The following is a 15,838-nucleotide window of genomic DNA, read 5'->3' on the forward strand; positions in this document are numbered from 1 at the left end:
GAAAACAGACTTGTGGCCAGAAGGCTGACAGTTTGAATTCCCAGTGTCCTCCACCTCCGTCCCACAGCAGGGCGTCCTGGAACAAGACTGCTCACCCCCCGCCGGCTGCTGTGGATGAAATGTGAAGCAGGATGCTGCTTAACAGCACACATGCACTGCAATTAGAATCCTGTAATTTTCTTTTTAATGACAAAAAGTAGTAAGAAAATCTGCATTAAAATCCACACAGTGTTAGAAGTCACATGGATTTTTGGGTATAATAGAAGAGCTGAGCTCCTCCTGAGCTGTTGTAATCAGTTTTTTAAGTTAACATAGATCAGATGTGCAATATAAAAGGAGTCGGTCATTGTGGCCAACCCACATTTTCTCCTGCCTGACACTGGAGTGTTTTAGTGTCTTTCAGCTCATAGTTTTGGTTTTGTTGCAGCCTTTTTTGGTTCATCCCACGTCTCTCTTTAACATAATATCCAGTCTCTACTCTGCGCCAGAGCTGTCACTTTTTCCAAAAATTGAAATTACGTGATTATAAAAGGATTAGACACTCATTTTTTACCACAAAAATAAGCTATATAGCCGCATGTCCAATCATCTTGGTTGCATTTGCATTATGTTTCCCATGATTCTGGAAGTTTACTTTGAATATCACAAGCAACTGTTGCACATCAAACTTGGTGATGGTTGGATACAATTTGGTATAGACCCATAAGCCTTGGACCAAGAAATTGAGGCCAAGTACTTGTCAAACAACCAGAGCAAGACGTACTATTCTAGATGATAGTAACAGGTACAATAAACCATTTCAGTTTACATTTGGTATTTTTTTATGTGTAGTGGAAAGACCCAGGACCTGGGGAACAGCAGCCCAGTGTTTGACAGGAGCTCAGGAGACTGATGGACAAACCAGGTGAGAGTTTGGAAGGGAAACGCATTCAACAGAAGACAGAACATGACACCGATCAACATGTGAGACTAAAAAATGTGTTTGTGTTCGAGCAGAGCATCTGAAAAAAACTCCTGGGACCGAAAGAGAGAAGAGGAGCTGATGGCCAAACTGGTGGAGATCGTCAATGACAGAAACGCTATCATAGATGGCTGGACGGGACAGACTCAGGTGTGTATACTAATAAGTGCTTACGTTCAGCTATAATTTTTTTTACAATCCATATCAGCTGAAAAGTGTAGAAACTGTAGCCCTTGTTTTATACATCACAACTAAATTTTAAAGGGCTAATATGTATTAGACAAATTAATCTAATATTTAGAGTCATATTTGCAGTCGATGAATGTCTGAAGTATCTCACAGACATCAACAAAATAATAATTAGTATACACACCTGAGTCTGTCCTCGTCCAGACCATCTATGATAGCATTTCTGTCATTGACGATCTCCACCAGTTTGGCCATCAGCTCCTCTTCTCTCTTTCGGTCCCAGGATGTTTTCAGATGCTCTGCTCGAACACAAACACATTTTTTAGTCTCACATGTTTGATCGGTGTCATGTTCTGTCTTCTGTTGAATGCGTTTCCCCTCCAAACTCTCACCTGGTTTGTCCATCAGTCTCCTGAGCTCCTGCTCAACACTGGGCTGCTGTTCCTCCAGGTCCTGGGTCTTTCCACTACACATAAAAAAATATCCAAATGTAAACTGAAATGGTTTATTGTACCTGTTACTATCATCTAGAATAGTACGTCTTTGCTCTGGTTGTTTGACAAGTACTTGGCCTCAATTTCTTGGTCCAAGGCTTATGTGGTCTATACCAAATTGTATCCAACCATCACCAAGTTTGATGTGCAACAGTTGCTTGTGATATTCAGAAGTAAACTTCCAGAATCATGGGAAACATAATGCAAATGCAACCAAGATGTATTTGGACATGCGGCTATGCAGCTTATTTTTGTGGTAAAAAATGAGTGTCTAATCCTTTTTATAATCACGTAATTTCAAATTTTGGAAAAAGTGACAGCTCTGGCGCAGAGTGCGTGTATGAGACTGGATATTATGTTAAAGAGAGACGTGGGGATGAACCAAAAAAGGTTGCAACAAAACCAAAACTATGAGCTGAAAGACACTAAAACACTCCAGTGTCAGGCAGGAGAAAATGTGGGTTGGCCACAGTGACCGACTCCTTTTATATTGCACATCTGATCTATTGTTAACTTAAAAATACTGATTACAACAGCTCAGGAGGAGCTCAGCTCTTCTATTATACCCAAAAATCCATGTGACTTCTAACACTGTGTGTATTTTAATGCAGATTTTCTTACTACTTTTTGTCATTAAAAAGAAAATTACAGGATTCTAATTGCAGTGCATGTGTGCTGTTAAGCAGCATCCTGCTTCACACTTTCTATCCACAGCAGCCGGCGGGGGGTGAGCAGTCTTGTTCCAGGACGCCCTGCTGTGGGACGGAGGTGGGAGGACACTGGGAATTCAAACTGTCAGCCTTCTGGCCACAAGTCTGTTTCACTAATCGCTAAATAGTGGCATGGCCCTTTTCTAAATGTGTTTGTGTGTGTACTCACATGTAGACCAGTTCAGACTCCCGGCGAATGGCCACCTGCTTGTTCCTGATCAAGTTGAACCATTCAACCATGAGTCCATCCATGAGAGAGTCATCTTCACCCTCTGACACACACACACAAACACACACATTCAAACAAACACACACAGTTAATCCCTGATACACTCCTTCTTCTAAATCTGCCTTATACTCGTAAAGAGGAGGCTGTGTTTATCTCACCTTCTTCACTGCTGCGGAGCCTCATCTCCAGCTCGACTCCCCTCCTTTCCAACTCATTCAAATTATCTTCAATTTCCTGCAGCTCCTTCATAATGTCCTCTTTCCGAATGTAGTCTGGCTTAGTCTGGACGCGCAACACACATATACAGAAACACATGCCGGAAAATAAATAGAAGAATTAACCAAAACAGAGATCAAGAATACAGGTGAACATAACTTAACAATCCCACTGCTTCTATTTAATGACATCCTTAAAACCCCAGAGCCCCACACAGATAGATATAAGATATATAAGATATGAATGATTACCTTAATAAAGAATAGTTTAGTTAAATACTTCAAATAGAGTATGGAAATGTTTATTTTCCTCCAATCAGTTAGCTAAAAGTTATGCTTTCTCTTTACCACTAATCAGTAGAATATTATATTTATATCTATATTATTTTGGTGTTGGCACACATTTAATCACTTCTAGCCGTTAGATAATTAACTTTACAACTTGTGGAAACAGTACAGAGTCCAGCTGTTTTTTCTGTACTTAAAAGCCGTACATAGGATTGCTGGCAAACCCATTATACATTGTATGCTCCTTTCACAGTACAGCTATACACACAATCCTGCATATTTGTTGTTTTATTGGCTACATGGTATATCATTTAAAGCATATTATCTTAGACTATTCTAGAAACACACACAGAAACAACCAGTTTCATAGTAAATCTCACATTTGTTCTTATATGTAAAGTAATCATCTATACAAACAGTAGCTTTATTGTATGTTAATTCATTGACAACACTGAGAAAGATATTTTTTTAGCTAATGCTGTCCACAGTGTGCAGACACAGCAACAGTCATAGTTACTTTAAATCATCTACCTCGTGCCTTTTTGTATATAATGTATGCCTGTTTTGTGTTTGTAATACTGAAGCTATAACACAAGAATTTCCCTTCGGGGATAAATAAAGTACTCCATCTATCTATCATTGTCCAAGCTATCTTAGGGTGTAAACATTTCAATGTTTTTTAACAAACTGATGAACATGAAACATTACCAAAATTTAAAGGATGTTGGCTAAGCTTGCCGACGAAAATACTTCAGCTTGCTTCTATTAGAAGAGCTCATACAGTGAGGTTATAGCAGTATGCAGCACAGTATATAGTGATTAACATGCACTGACTAAAGCAAACTTTACCTTGTTAATCTTTGACTCGGACTTGGTATCATTGGCAGTTAAGTCTCCCTGACCATTCTGGGATCCTGAAAAAGAAAGAAAGTGTTGTGTTAAGAACAAAGACGAGAAGGAAGAAACCCTGAGAAGTCTCATTTATATTTAGGTAATCTTTAAGAAGAACATTTATTGTAGAAACATCATGTCTATGGAGAATAAAAGAAGCAATGTGCAAGTATTCTTTTGTCTAAATCATATTTAAACAACATTATAACACAGGTTACCCTTAGGTGCTGGTGGAGTGACAGAAATGCTCGGGCTGGGAAGAAGAGGGGAAGGCCCGACAGAAAGTTCTGATGTCTGTGACTTTCCAGCTTTAGGGGACGACTGTGAAGGACCAGCCGGCCTGTGGTTATGGATAGAGGAAGAGCAGAAAAGAGAGAGACACAAAAAAAAGAGGCCAAATTTAACTAATCTGCAATTTATCTGCTCCTACAAGTCAACCCTTTTCTGTCTCGGTACAGTTTTGATCCATGAGAGTGGGGAGGAAAAGGTCATCTGGGGAAAGGAACTCTGAGCACTGAGCATATGTTGCACCACGGAGGACTCTAGTCAGTCTTGACACCATTTGGGGCTCACATGCATGTGGCGGAAGAGGAGAGACTGAAAGCTCTGACTACAAATGATGGCCGAGCCATTTGGAGGAGCAGCAGGTACAGGCTTCCTGCCGGAGGAGTGGTTGGATAGATGGATGAAAGACTGGATCAAAGGATGGATGGATGGACAAGACATCGGGGGAGGAAAAAAAAGCACTCATACAGTTAACGCTTGATGATGTTGTGCGCACACCCGCATATAGATACTCCCTGCAGGAGGTATGAAATTAGGAACTGTGCCAGGAAGCACAACAGGAAACATAGAATATAGTGATAAAGCAGAACAAGTCAATAAAATGAGTCTTACTTGGCATCTTTGGAGACAGGTTTGAGCTTTGACCTCCAGTCTGCAGGAGACTCTTTTTCTGATACTGAAACAAGAAATCAAACGAAACTTTAATGTTTTTCCACTTTCAGTTTCATCACGCCAGCGTTCCATCTACTATCCAGGAACAGTTCCAGTTTTATCGTTTTGTTATGAAGAGATTTGCCACAGAGAGAGCAGGTCAAACAATATAAAATGTTCAAATTAACTGCAGCCTCCGGTGTCACACAGTAACTCTCAAGATGCTCCTTGACACAGAAGTTACACAGTGAAGTAACAGACTGATTCTAGATTGTCACAGAGGCATCAATGAAGTCTCTCAGTCATGAATACGGTGTAACTAAGGCAATCTTTCCCACATTTTAGGGATAATTTCCGTGCAATGCAAACAGCATTTAGTAATATTTACAGAAGAAGAACAGGAAACACTGGTTGAGAGCTCTGAAATGCTGGAAAGCTTTGATTTGTCTGTTGAACCTGTCTGAAAAACTGTTGACAGGAAACCTTGAACTGCAAACCAGGTAAAGTTTTTACTTTCTGTATTTAAATATTTTGAAACCATGACGATTTAATATTTGTGTCTCCCTATCTTTGAAATACATCTTATATTAATGCCATTGGTGAATTTGATGAGTCATTTCAAATCGATGCAGCTATTTTCCATGAATTTGAAGATTTTTCTTCATTTCCAAATTGAACTGTTTTAGTTTGTTTAAGTCATTATCATAAAAAAAATGTATCATACCGGGATTAAAGATCATTATTAGTTCTACAGATCTCTGCAGTCTAAATGTATTCTCTCCCTCTCCATCTGCACACATTCATGTCCCATTAATGCATCTGAACTAACTTACAAATACTACTACCATTATTTCCATTAAAATTATAGTTATAATTATAATTATGATTATTATGATTGCTGCTGTGCATCTTTGCCTCTCTCCCTCATACTACCAGCACTTTCATCATACCTCACACACATCAGGGTTCTTCCACATTTTTAGCTGCTGTTGTACCTCCTCCGGAAACAAACTTCCTCACTAACATAAACAAACATCCATCATACCAGCTACTTTATGTACAGATACAGAGTGTGTGATTTTAACCTGAGATGTTGGGTGATGCACTGCCGGGCTTTGAGGCGCCTCTGTCTGGAGTTCTGGCTCTGAGTCCACTCTTGCTGACCGGGCTCGGAGCACGGTTCGGGGGGTCTGGAGTGTACATGTCAGTGAGGAGTGACTTGTCTGCTTTCAGCTTCACTCTCCCTCTGACTCCCTCCGTCTCCCTCTTTGGAGTCTCCACTTGAGAAGGTCTGATTAGAGGTGAAGTGATATTGCATGCTATTATTCACCAGCAGAGGTCAGGCCAAAGCAAGTTATTGTAAAGTCAGTTGGTGTGTGATTAGATTACTTACTTGTCAGTTTTTTTCAGCACTACATTCGTCCACGATGGCTTACTGTCATTATTGTTCTCCTCAGCCAGTTTTTTGGAGAGGAAGGCTGCTGCTTTCGCTTTCTCCCCGCCTGTGTTCACGTTTGTTTCCCTTTTGCCACCAGCATTCATGACCACAGTCACAGCCTGACCGGGTGAGGCCTGCTGGACTTTACCAGTCACATTCGTCCCTTTATTTATGTCAATGTTGATGGTTGTAGTCTTTTTCCCCTCATTGTTAGTGCTGTTATCCTGCTGGAGGAAATTAAGCTTGGACTGGAGTGTCTTTGCCGCTGTGGTTGAGGTACGAGGAGCAGCAACAGGCCTGGTGATAGAAGTGGTTGTGGTGAAAGTAGATTCGGAAGTAGTCCGTGGAGCTGCTGGTTTGGAGATGAAAGCTGTCGGACTTTCTTTAGCAGCAGAAGAGAGACTTGAAGCAGGCCGGGAAGGAGACGAAGTAGAAAAAGTGCTGGAGAAGCTTGAAGGAGTGCTGGTTTTCTCCGTCAGCCATGTTGGTCCCAGTCTGGAGGGGGTATGAGTGGCAGTATTTGTGTTGGTTTTAGTGGAGTCTGGTAGAAGAGAAGTGAATCTGGAAACAGGAGTGTTTGTGGGCAAATCTCTGAGAGGTGCAGCTGTAGGCGACAGTAACCTGAAAGACAGAAGGCACAATATAAATATTCTTCACACATGTGCCTCCCGTTCCTGCACACTCCAGAAGGAGGATCGGAGCTCGATATCTGGCCAATCAGTGCTGCTTTTTCTGATGTTTTACCTTAAATACACCACCTTAGCATAACTATGGTTTTATGAATCCTAGATGATGCCAGAGACAGCGTGTTACACTACACAGTCTGTGGGGGTCAATAGGCTTTCATTTATCAATTTTTCAAAACCAGAATTTTTTTTATAAACTCACAAAAAGAATGTTATTCTTCCTCTTAAAGAGATCATGAAATGTAAACTGTAAATGTCAAGTCAGGAGACAAATGGAGCCAAGGGTGCAGGTAAATGACAAGATGACCTTTTTGAAAATAATATTGTAATTCTAGCACATAATCACATTTCCAACAAAAATGTTGGCAGTCAGGTTGCACTGTGGGTAATGTAGGCATCTCAACTTATCTCAACTGTGTGTAAGTCTGACTGTCTGATTGGTGGAGAACTCCTTTAATGCAAAATTTCATTTCCAACTTAAATGTCTATTAGCTAAAAACACATGCGATCATTCTCGTGGCACACACAAGCAAAAATAGATTATAGGGATCAGTTGTGATTGAATGAAGTTACATGGGTCCTTACTTTGCACAGCTCCTGTGATAGAGCTTCCCGTCCACTAGATGTCGCTGCACCAGGTGAACGTGCTTGTTACAGGACACACATTTGTTACTCAGGGTGCCCATCTGATGGGATTTCTCAACCGAAGCATGCTAGAAGAGAAAAAGAAGGAGGAGAGGGCGGAAATTACAGATTCATTCACGACTATTCATCTGTTACTGTACGTGCTGTAACTGATCTGAGTCAAAGTGGGATTTTTTTTTGTTGGGAAATGCAGTTTTGTGCGGACACAACATAACTTTGTTATGAAGTGAGTGAAGTGAGCAAAATCAAGCCCTTTCTACCCTTCAGTGTTTGTGTAAAGTATTCGGACGGCAAAGGTACCTGTGTGGTATTTCTGGTTTGTTTGGGGGAAGGAGCAGGCCTGATGTTGGTTGATGGGGGAGGGCTGTTCTCTCTGGCGGGTTTAGATGAGGGAAACACTTTAGAAGTCACAGGCTGGTTCTTCTTCCCAGGCGACTCCTCTGTGGGGCCTTCAGCTGGGCGCTTTATACCTCCCATACCACCAACTACAGCAAACACACAGATAAACAAAGACATATAGACAGATGAGCTGGAAAGAAAGGGAACAAAGGCAAAGACGGACACAGTGAGACACTGATACTCACTCGGGGAGCGTCCATGGAAGTAGTTGTAATACTGGGAGACGTATGTCAGGATACTGAGGCGGTCAGGGACCTTAAGAGCCACCATGTCTTCTGCATCCAACAGAGCAGGAATTCCCAGCTCCTGCTCTGCAACCTTGAACGCCTGCAAATAACATCTCAGATTTTATCCAACAAAACAGAAGAGGAAGCTCAATGTGAATCTAGAACGAGGGGCCAGCGATGGAAATGGACCAATGCATCACATGAAAAGCAGATACTTTGTGAGACCCCAAAGAAAGACAAAGAGACTTTTTGCATTTTAACACAGTTCATACTACTTGATATTCAAGTGCATGTTTGAGACTGAATCTGCCAGAGAAAGTTTCCTTTTTTTGACTTCAAGTTTGTCTTAGTTTAATTAAGTTTCAGTGTTTGGACACAGATGAGACACAAGAGTGCAGCTAGACAGCCTTAATTTGTCTTGAATTTCTTTTTATCATCTATTTGAGCATCTTGCATTGGATTTTAGGCGACCATCGCCCGTGCAGACGTTTGTTTTGTTCAAGTAGATGGAGTATGTGTTAAGAGAGTTGTTTGGGAATCAGGAATGTTCAGTGATTTCATGGAAGCAGGAAACAACAACAAGCAGAGGCAGGCCACAGAAGATGGGCAAAGCTTAATCAGTAATCACATAATCAAGAGAGTCATAAAAACAGTGTTTATTTAGCTGTGCCCTATGGTACTTTAATCTCTTACAGCATATTGTTGGTTTATTACCTAACCTGCGGTTTCAGCCTTGTTTCAGTTAAAGATCACTGCCAATTTAGGCCTTCATTCAAGGTCACTTTAAAAAGATCAAAAAGTGTGTGAAGTTGAGCTTTTGTCAGTCCCACAGCTCAGAGAAAAAATGAAAGTAAAGAATGCAACACACTAGCCAACGACAAAGTGCCCAGATTGAAACACTCTGGATTTGGCAATAACTTCTCCTCTCAGCTACGTCTGAACACTGACGCTTTAAAGGTTTCAAAAATTCCCTGTTACCCAACATGTGGTGCTGAAGCAATATCCAGAGACAACACACACACACACACACACACACACACACACACACACACACACACACACACACACACACACACACACGTACGTAGGAGCAATTTATAGCTGCTGGTCACAGTTGATTTGATTAATGATTCACCAATGAAGTATTTTTGGATTGATTCGTTCATTTGTCACAACTTCCCAGAGCCCAGGGTGACATGTCTGTTGGACTTTCTGAGATGTGGTTGAAAGCTCAGGAAACATCAGGATGGATCTTGATTTTAGAGCTTCCAAGGTCAACAATGTGACTTACTGATGCTTACGAATATTAAATTTAAAACTATTCAAATGTCATTGTGTCAAGTATGAAAAGTTGAAATGTCAGGTCAGATTCTTGTTTATTTCTTCTCTCATCAGATATTTCCTGATCTAAACCAGATGGCAATGACAAGTTTTGGACAAACTGAACTTTTGACCTGATGATGGCGCTACATAAAAATTCAGAGGCTCACCAAAGTGATTACAATTCATCCTGATGGTATCATGAATGTCTGAACCAAATTTCACGGCAATCCATCCAATAGTTGTTGAAATATATCAGTCTCGACTAAAGTGGTGGACCAGAATAATACCAACAACTATAATAATAATAATAAATACTGGAACTCTGTGTGTATTCAGGAGAGTTTGTCAGGACAAAAAACACTCAACGCAAACACGTCTTACCAGTTTGTTGTTCTCATAGACATCTTCCTTCTTCAATGAGTCGAAGTTACTGAAACAGAAGAGGAAAAACATGAGCGACAAAACACGTGTGATCCAACTTCCACTTCCTCATCCATTTGTTTACAAGCTGTCTACACAAAAACATGTGTCATATAGTCATGCACGACCACAACTGGCATGTATCTCCACACTGATAGTGTGACTGATCAGTTCATGGTGTCACATGTTTATAGTCAATGTGTCTGACGCTCAGAGAAAGTCGGTTCAGCTTGCATTCAGGCATGAAAACTGTTTATAGAAGTCTTTAACCAATATTTTGTGCTTCAGTGCATGTAAACATAAAATGTGGGACCACACTGGTCTGGCTGCAGGCAAAAACTGGAATGGAAAGCACTGGAACAGCTGTGTCTCTTCTTAAAATGAAACTATCTGCCATAATGGATTCTCTGGAACAAAACTTGTCTGTCTGTGTGTGAAACATGCCAAGGTTCAGCCAGTTCAAGTCAATATCTGGGGGAATTAAGCCAAAGCTTGACATGGATGGGACTTATTCAGAAAGTGAAATATATTAACACATTTTTCCTTGCTGGAAACTCCCTGGTAGTTATCAGGAAGTCCTCGGAATATAAACAAAGGAGAAGTCATCCACGTTTTCCTGTGAAAACTTAATACCCAGCATTTGATCAAGGTGCCACACTGAACAGGATGTTTTACAGAGACAAACTGTATGAGATCCCAACTTCAAATTTCAGCTCCACATAAACACACTTCAGCCTAATAATAACCAACAGATTGATTGATAAATAACCAACAGATTAATTGATAAAGTGTCAAATATCCTGATGTATAGATATCTAACACAACTATATGTGGCATAGTGCATAACTCAGTGGCTCCCAAGGCGTAGGTAAGAAGTAAATCTGAGATTATTAAAAGGGATAAGACCGAAAGTCAAATCAAACAATCGGAGAAAGACACAAAAATCTCTTTTTGCCCTGTAATGAGGGGCCACAAACACTTTAAAATGTTATGTCTGTTAAACTCGACATTTATCAAACATAAAACACCAAACATTCACTCGATCCTGCTTCTTAAATGTGAGGATCTGCTGCTATTTTCCTCATCATATCATTGTAAACTGAATATCCTTTGGTTCTGGGGGGGTCAGTGAGACAACTGTACAGGCCTTATAGTTACATACAACATATGTGGCTGGTAATGTTGCTTAGCATTTCCTTGACGTTTAACTTGTAATTTCATGTTTCATTTAATTGAATTTCAGTCTGACCAACCAGATGAGAGCACATCAATTCAGACAGATTGTCTTTAAAGTAAAATAGTTCAGTGCCATAATTTCAGTGGTATCTCATCTGGTTGTTTATGAGATTCAAATCTTTAATGGTGACTGCTTTCAGCATTTTAACAGGTCGAAATCTGTTGTGTTCAAGTCCTTGTCTGACTCAAGTCTCTACAGCTCAACACTCAGTGATATAAACACTGAGTAACAGGGTTGACAGATGGGAACATGTCCAATAATGTCAGTCGGATAAACTGTAAACATGCAGACTTTAACAGGGTCATTGGCCCTGTCTGCAGACCTCCACAGGAGCCAGTGTGGTTGTTTTATTGGCCCCTTTGGTTGCTGAGCTCCTCCAAGTCCAAGTCCTGCTCCTGCTTTTCCTGCAGACCCAGGAAGCTGAAGTTTATTCCCTTTCATTAGAGAACTGCTAAAAAAACTTTCATAAAGAAGAGGTAAAACCAGCTTCCTCTCTGGCTTCATGTTACAACCAACACTGACTGGCTGATTATGTTTTTAAAGAAACTACAACAAAACTTCACCCACTTCTGGTTTCTCTACTTACATGAGATCGGGTCTGTGTTTGTGGATGAGGGCGCAGAAAGCCAGTCCGTCTCTGAACGACGTGGTCATGTTGGTGATGTTCACATCCCGGTAGCCCTCACACCGGAGCCGGCACCACTGCTGCAGCGCCTTCACGGCCGACATCCTGGAGCTCAGATCCCGCAGTGACCAGTGAGCAGAGCCGCTGTAGGCTCACCGAGCTCTCCACTCCTCCTTCTCCTCCTCCTTCTCCTGTGTCCCTTCAACAACAACAGGACTCTGTGAAAGTTTCCAACAGCAGTTTGGATCACGCTGGATCCGGGAAGTGACAGACAGCAGGACTGCCGTGTACGTGTGAGAGAGTGCGGGTGTGTGAGGCAATCACCTTTTTCTCGACTGAGAAAGTGGAAAGAAAAGATGTGACACCTGTGAAAGGTCGGCAGTGACGCGGCATGGGTGGAGTTCAGTGCGCCTTTTGTCTTTCATTTAACCCTCTCAGTGTGTGTGTTACGCATGGAGATCAAACACAGCACCATAAATAAGATTTTAAACATCAAGAGTCCAAATTAAAAAGCATAAAATCATATTTAAATGTATATTTTTATGTTATTTTCACACATTTCTGATGATAAATATAATAAAAGTCAACTGGTGTCATTTGTGTGTAATTATGTCATGTAAACTCCCCCCACAAAAACCCAGAAACAAAACCTCCACAACCAACTTCCCATGCCCAAAGTCACCATAGCACAGTCTATTTTTTACCTCACGTCTGTTTGCTGCTGTTATATGTAAACATTACACAGATTTAAGGATTACAACATGGAGCTATTTAAGTGAATGGATTATAAACTGTGAAACCAGTTAACTAGGTGTGGTTGCTCCTTGTAAGTCAGCCTGTCCTGTCCTGTCCTGTCCTGGCTGCTGGGTGTGTTAAAGGAGGCGGGTCAAAGTTATCTGACACCTGCACACATGTTCATGTTCATAATGCAGCAGGCCGACAGCAGAGACAGGCTTTGTGTTGCTCATTCAAACTTGCAAATACTTGGGTACCTGACTTGTTTCTGGTCCTGTTTATGTGTCATATGGTTATCAGAGTACTCCTCAGGTTTAAGTTCAATTAGGTGAAAAGTTAAGCCATGGGGGAAAAGAAACAAGTCATGGTGCTGACAGAGCCACCATGAGGTTATTTATCAAACACCAAATCTGTCATGTAGATATCCACCACCAAGCGGCAACCTCCGTGGCTGTGAAGTGAAGCCAATGCGGACGTGCCAAAAACTGCAGTTCAACGTCCACCTGAAGCTGGCTACAGAATGAGTCAATCTTCATAAGCCCCCGTGTTAATGTATGCCCCCGTATGCATGTCCACATATGTTTACAGCCTGGTACAAAAAAACTGTTTTGGTCTCTATTACTAATTTCCCTGTTCATGACATGATAACTGTACTGAGAGTGAATTTTTATATAACTAACCCATCTAGATTATATTAAGGCTCAGGTGCCTCGGGTCCACAGATGATCCACGTCGCCAAATTTTAGATTAGCTAGCTGGAAGAAGTGGGACCATTCAAGAGCTACCACACTCTGAACTTTAAAACAGCTCTTCCAAAATGTGTGGATGACGTCACAGATACGCTGTCCATTCTTTATACCATCAGTGGTGGAGACCAAAAACAGAGCTAAAAGTAAATTTTGGATGTTGAATGTTGGATTTTAATGCAAATACTGCTTTATGTTTGTAAATGTTTGTCAACACATTTATTTAGAGCTTTGGATGTTGTCCTCAAGTGACCAAAAAAGTAAATCAATGCAGTTTTAAAGTGACTGTGATACACTTAAAAACACAACTCCTGTGGTTAAAATGGTCATCTTGCTGCTGTGATGTAGAAGTGCACTCCTGTGCGTGGTCAGTACACTGTGACATCACAGCTGGGTGTGGCCAAACTTTCAACCAGTCAATGAGGTTCAGCTTAACTTTAAATGCTGCACAGCTCATAAAAACCTCAACACAATTTAGATATTCTCTAAATGTATCTCTCCATCACTGTGTTTTTAAGTAAATCTGAATTTAGACGTAAATTGAAACTCATAGATAGTTACCTAAAATGAAAATATGTGTAGACGGAGGTGTGTGAACCTGGATTTTTTTTAGTTTAACATAATAGTGACGATGACAATTGTGGTTGCTCCTTTGAATCAACTTCTTCTTTTATCTTGTGACTGTGACATTTCTATTCACACATTACTCCACGTGTTATGAATCATCATGTTCCTCTTTAAGTCAGAGGTCAAACTAGTTTTTTCTATATTTAAACCGGTCACACTGCCATTGTTTCACTCACAGTCAGATGTTGCTCGTCATGCGAGATGTTTTGGCCTGAAAAGTTAAACAGACGCCGCTTAAACCATCAACGATGAATTAAAGCTTCGGAAACAATCAAGGGAAGCTGTCAGAGAGGAATGACTAAACACATAAACTGTATGGTATCTAGAGTGGGTACAAAAGGGGAAAGTGCAAAGAGAAAGGAAAAGTAAGAAAGGTACAAGTGATAATGGTAAATATTTAGCCAGTGATGTCAGGGAGCAGCAAACCTCAGCACGATCTTGAGGAAGGCCAAGTTCAAATGACTGAAAACAGACTAGTGACACTAACATTGAACCACCAACAAAGTACCTGAAAGAGACTACAAATATTCATGTAGGATTAATCCTACTAAATGAATATGAGTGATCAGAAATAAGGAGCACATGCACTATAGTACTGATTTTGTCGGCTTGAGTACTAACTTTTGTTTTAAAAAGAAACCTGGGACAGAAAAGACAATCAAACAATGAAACTACTTTTAGCTTCTTTCTTTTCTTTTTTTTATGATCCCCAAGACTCTCATGCACAATAACCATCTGTCAAACATGAAACATTCAATTTTTTGTTGCTGTTTTGTGAAACTTTCAGTATGAAATAAGCTACTTCAATGTGACTCAACAGGCAACTTCAGACAGAGACTGGCAACAATGCTCATAAGCATGTGAACCCTGAAAATAAATCACTTTTTCCTTTTAAACATGTTTCCATTTTACCCGAATATTCATCACGAACAAATCAAACATGTTCACAATCCCCCAGAAGTCCTGTACTTCATCCCCCTCTCCACATGCCGACCGTACAAACACCCCCCCACGCACAAATACTTAATCCTCCCAAATCCAGACAGGAAATGCCCTCGTCAGTAGAGCAGAATGCTTTTGACAGACCCCCGCTGCCCTTTCTCTCTCCCTGCTCTCTCTCTCTCCTCCCCCTCTGTTGAATGATATATGCGCCCTCCACAAACTGCCATCTGGAAGCAGTTAGCCTGTGAACGTATGCACAGGGCCAATAAAAACATGTCTATTGCTAGTCTATCGTTGGTGGACGATAATTCAAGAGGGGTGGGGGGAATAGTGCAAGCTGTTTGCTTTCACTTTCTGAGGCTGATGTTTGCGTATGCGTGACAGTCAGATACTTATTTGGTGTCATGACTCATGAGATCCTGACAAAGATATGGCATTGCTCAAGTGCTTCTCTGGTTGGTTTCTATGGAGAGCAGCACATAGGAGAAATTGTTTATTTAGTTCTTCAGAAATGAGCTAATTGTGGCTCAGTCCTCAGATGACCCCACTTATCTTCACGACAGACATCCTGAGACGTCTTTATCTACAATAACCACTGGGTTTAAAATGGTGGAGAGTAACAACATACACAAAGAGAGAGAGAGAGAGAGAGGCTAAGACTAAGACTACTCCTGATTAAATGGAAATATTGACAAAGAAGAAAGAGAAATCTACTCTGCTGTAAAGACAACAGGAGGATGTGGTACTTTAACAAGAAAAGTAAAATATTGCACGAGTCTTGTTAATTTGAGCCAATGCACACAGATCTCAACCTTCTCCAAGAGAAACTGTAGTAAAATAAGGTAAATATTAACCATACATCTTGGCTCTAAGGC

At 40.8% G+C, this 15,838-nt stretch overlaps 1 protein-coding gene across 2 annotated transcripts in view; it reads right to left on the reverse strand.

Moving 5' to 3' along the window:
* The window catches only part of micall2b (mical-like 2b), a 23,735-nt gene extending 11,427 nt beyond the window's left edge, over positions 1–12,308 (reverse strand). The window contains exons 1-14 of one of the 2 annotated variants that reach the window (XM_027283411.1): positions 11,875–12,308; positions 10,013–10,061; positions 8,267–8,408; positions 7,983–8,167; positions 7,623–7,750; positions 6,307–6,972; positions 5,999–6,204; positions 4,875–4,938; positions 4,196–4,317; positions 3,936–4,000; positions 2,742–2,865; positions 2,524–2,626; positions 1,543–1,616; positions 1,335–1,449 (exon numbers count right to left, since the gene is read on the reverse strand). In XM_027283411.1, the coding sequence (XP_027139212.1) occupies positions 1,335–1,449; positions 1,543–1,616; positions 2,524–2,626; positions 2,742–2,865; positions 3,936–4,000; positions 4,196–4,317; positions 4,875–4,938; positions 5,999–6,204; positions 6,307–6,972; positions 7,623–7,750; positions 7,983–8,167; positions 8,267–8,408; positions 10,013–10,061; positions 11,875–12,017 (2,186 nt within the window). In that variant the 5' untranslated portion in view covers positions 12,018–12,308. The remainder of the gene's footprint in view (positions 1–1,334; positions 1,450–1,542; positions 1,617–2,523; positions 2,627–2,741; positions 2,866–3,935; positions 4,001–4,195; positions 4,318–4,874; positions 4,939–5,998; positions 6,205–6,306; positions 6,973–7,622; positions 7,751–7,982; positions 8,168–8,266; positions 8,409–10,012; positions 10,062–11,874) is intronic. The other variant, XM_027283410.1, reaches the window with a different exon arrangement.
* Between the last annotated feature and the right edge of the window lie 3,530 nt (positions 12,309–15,838).

This window comes from Larimichthys crocea, chromosome X (genome assembly GCF_000972845.2).
Source record: "Larimichthys crocea isolate SSNF chromosome X, L_crocea_2.0, whole genome shotgun sequence".
In the NCBI taxonomy this organism is placed as follows: Eukaryota; Metazoa; Chordata; class Actinopteri; family Sciaenidae; genus Larimichthys; species Larimichthys crocea.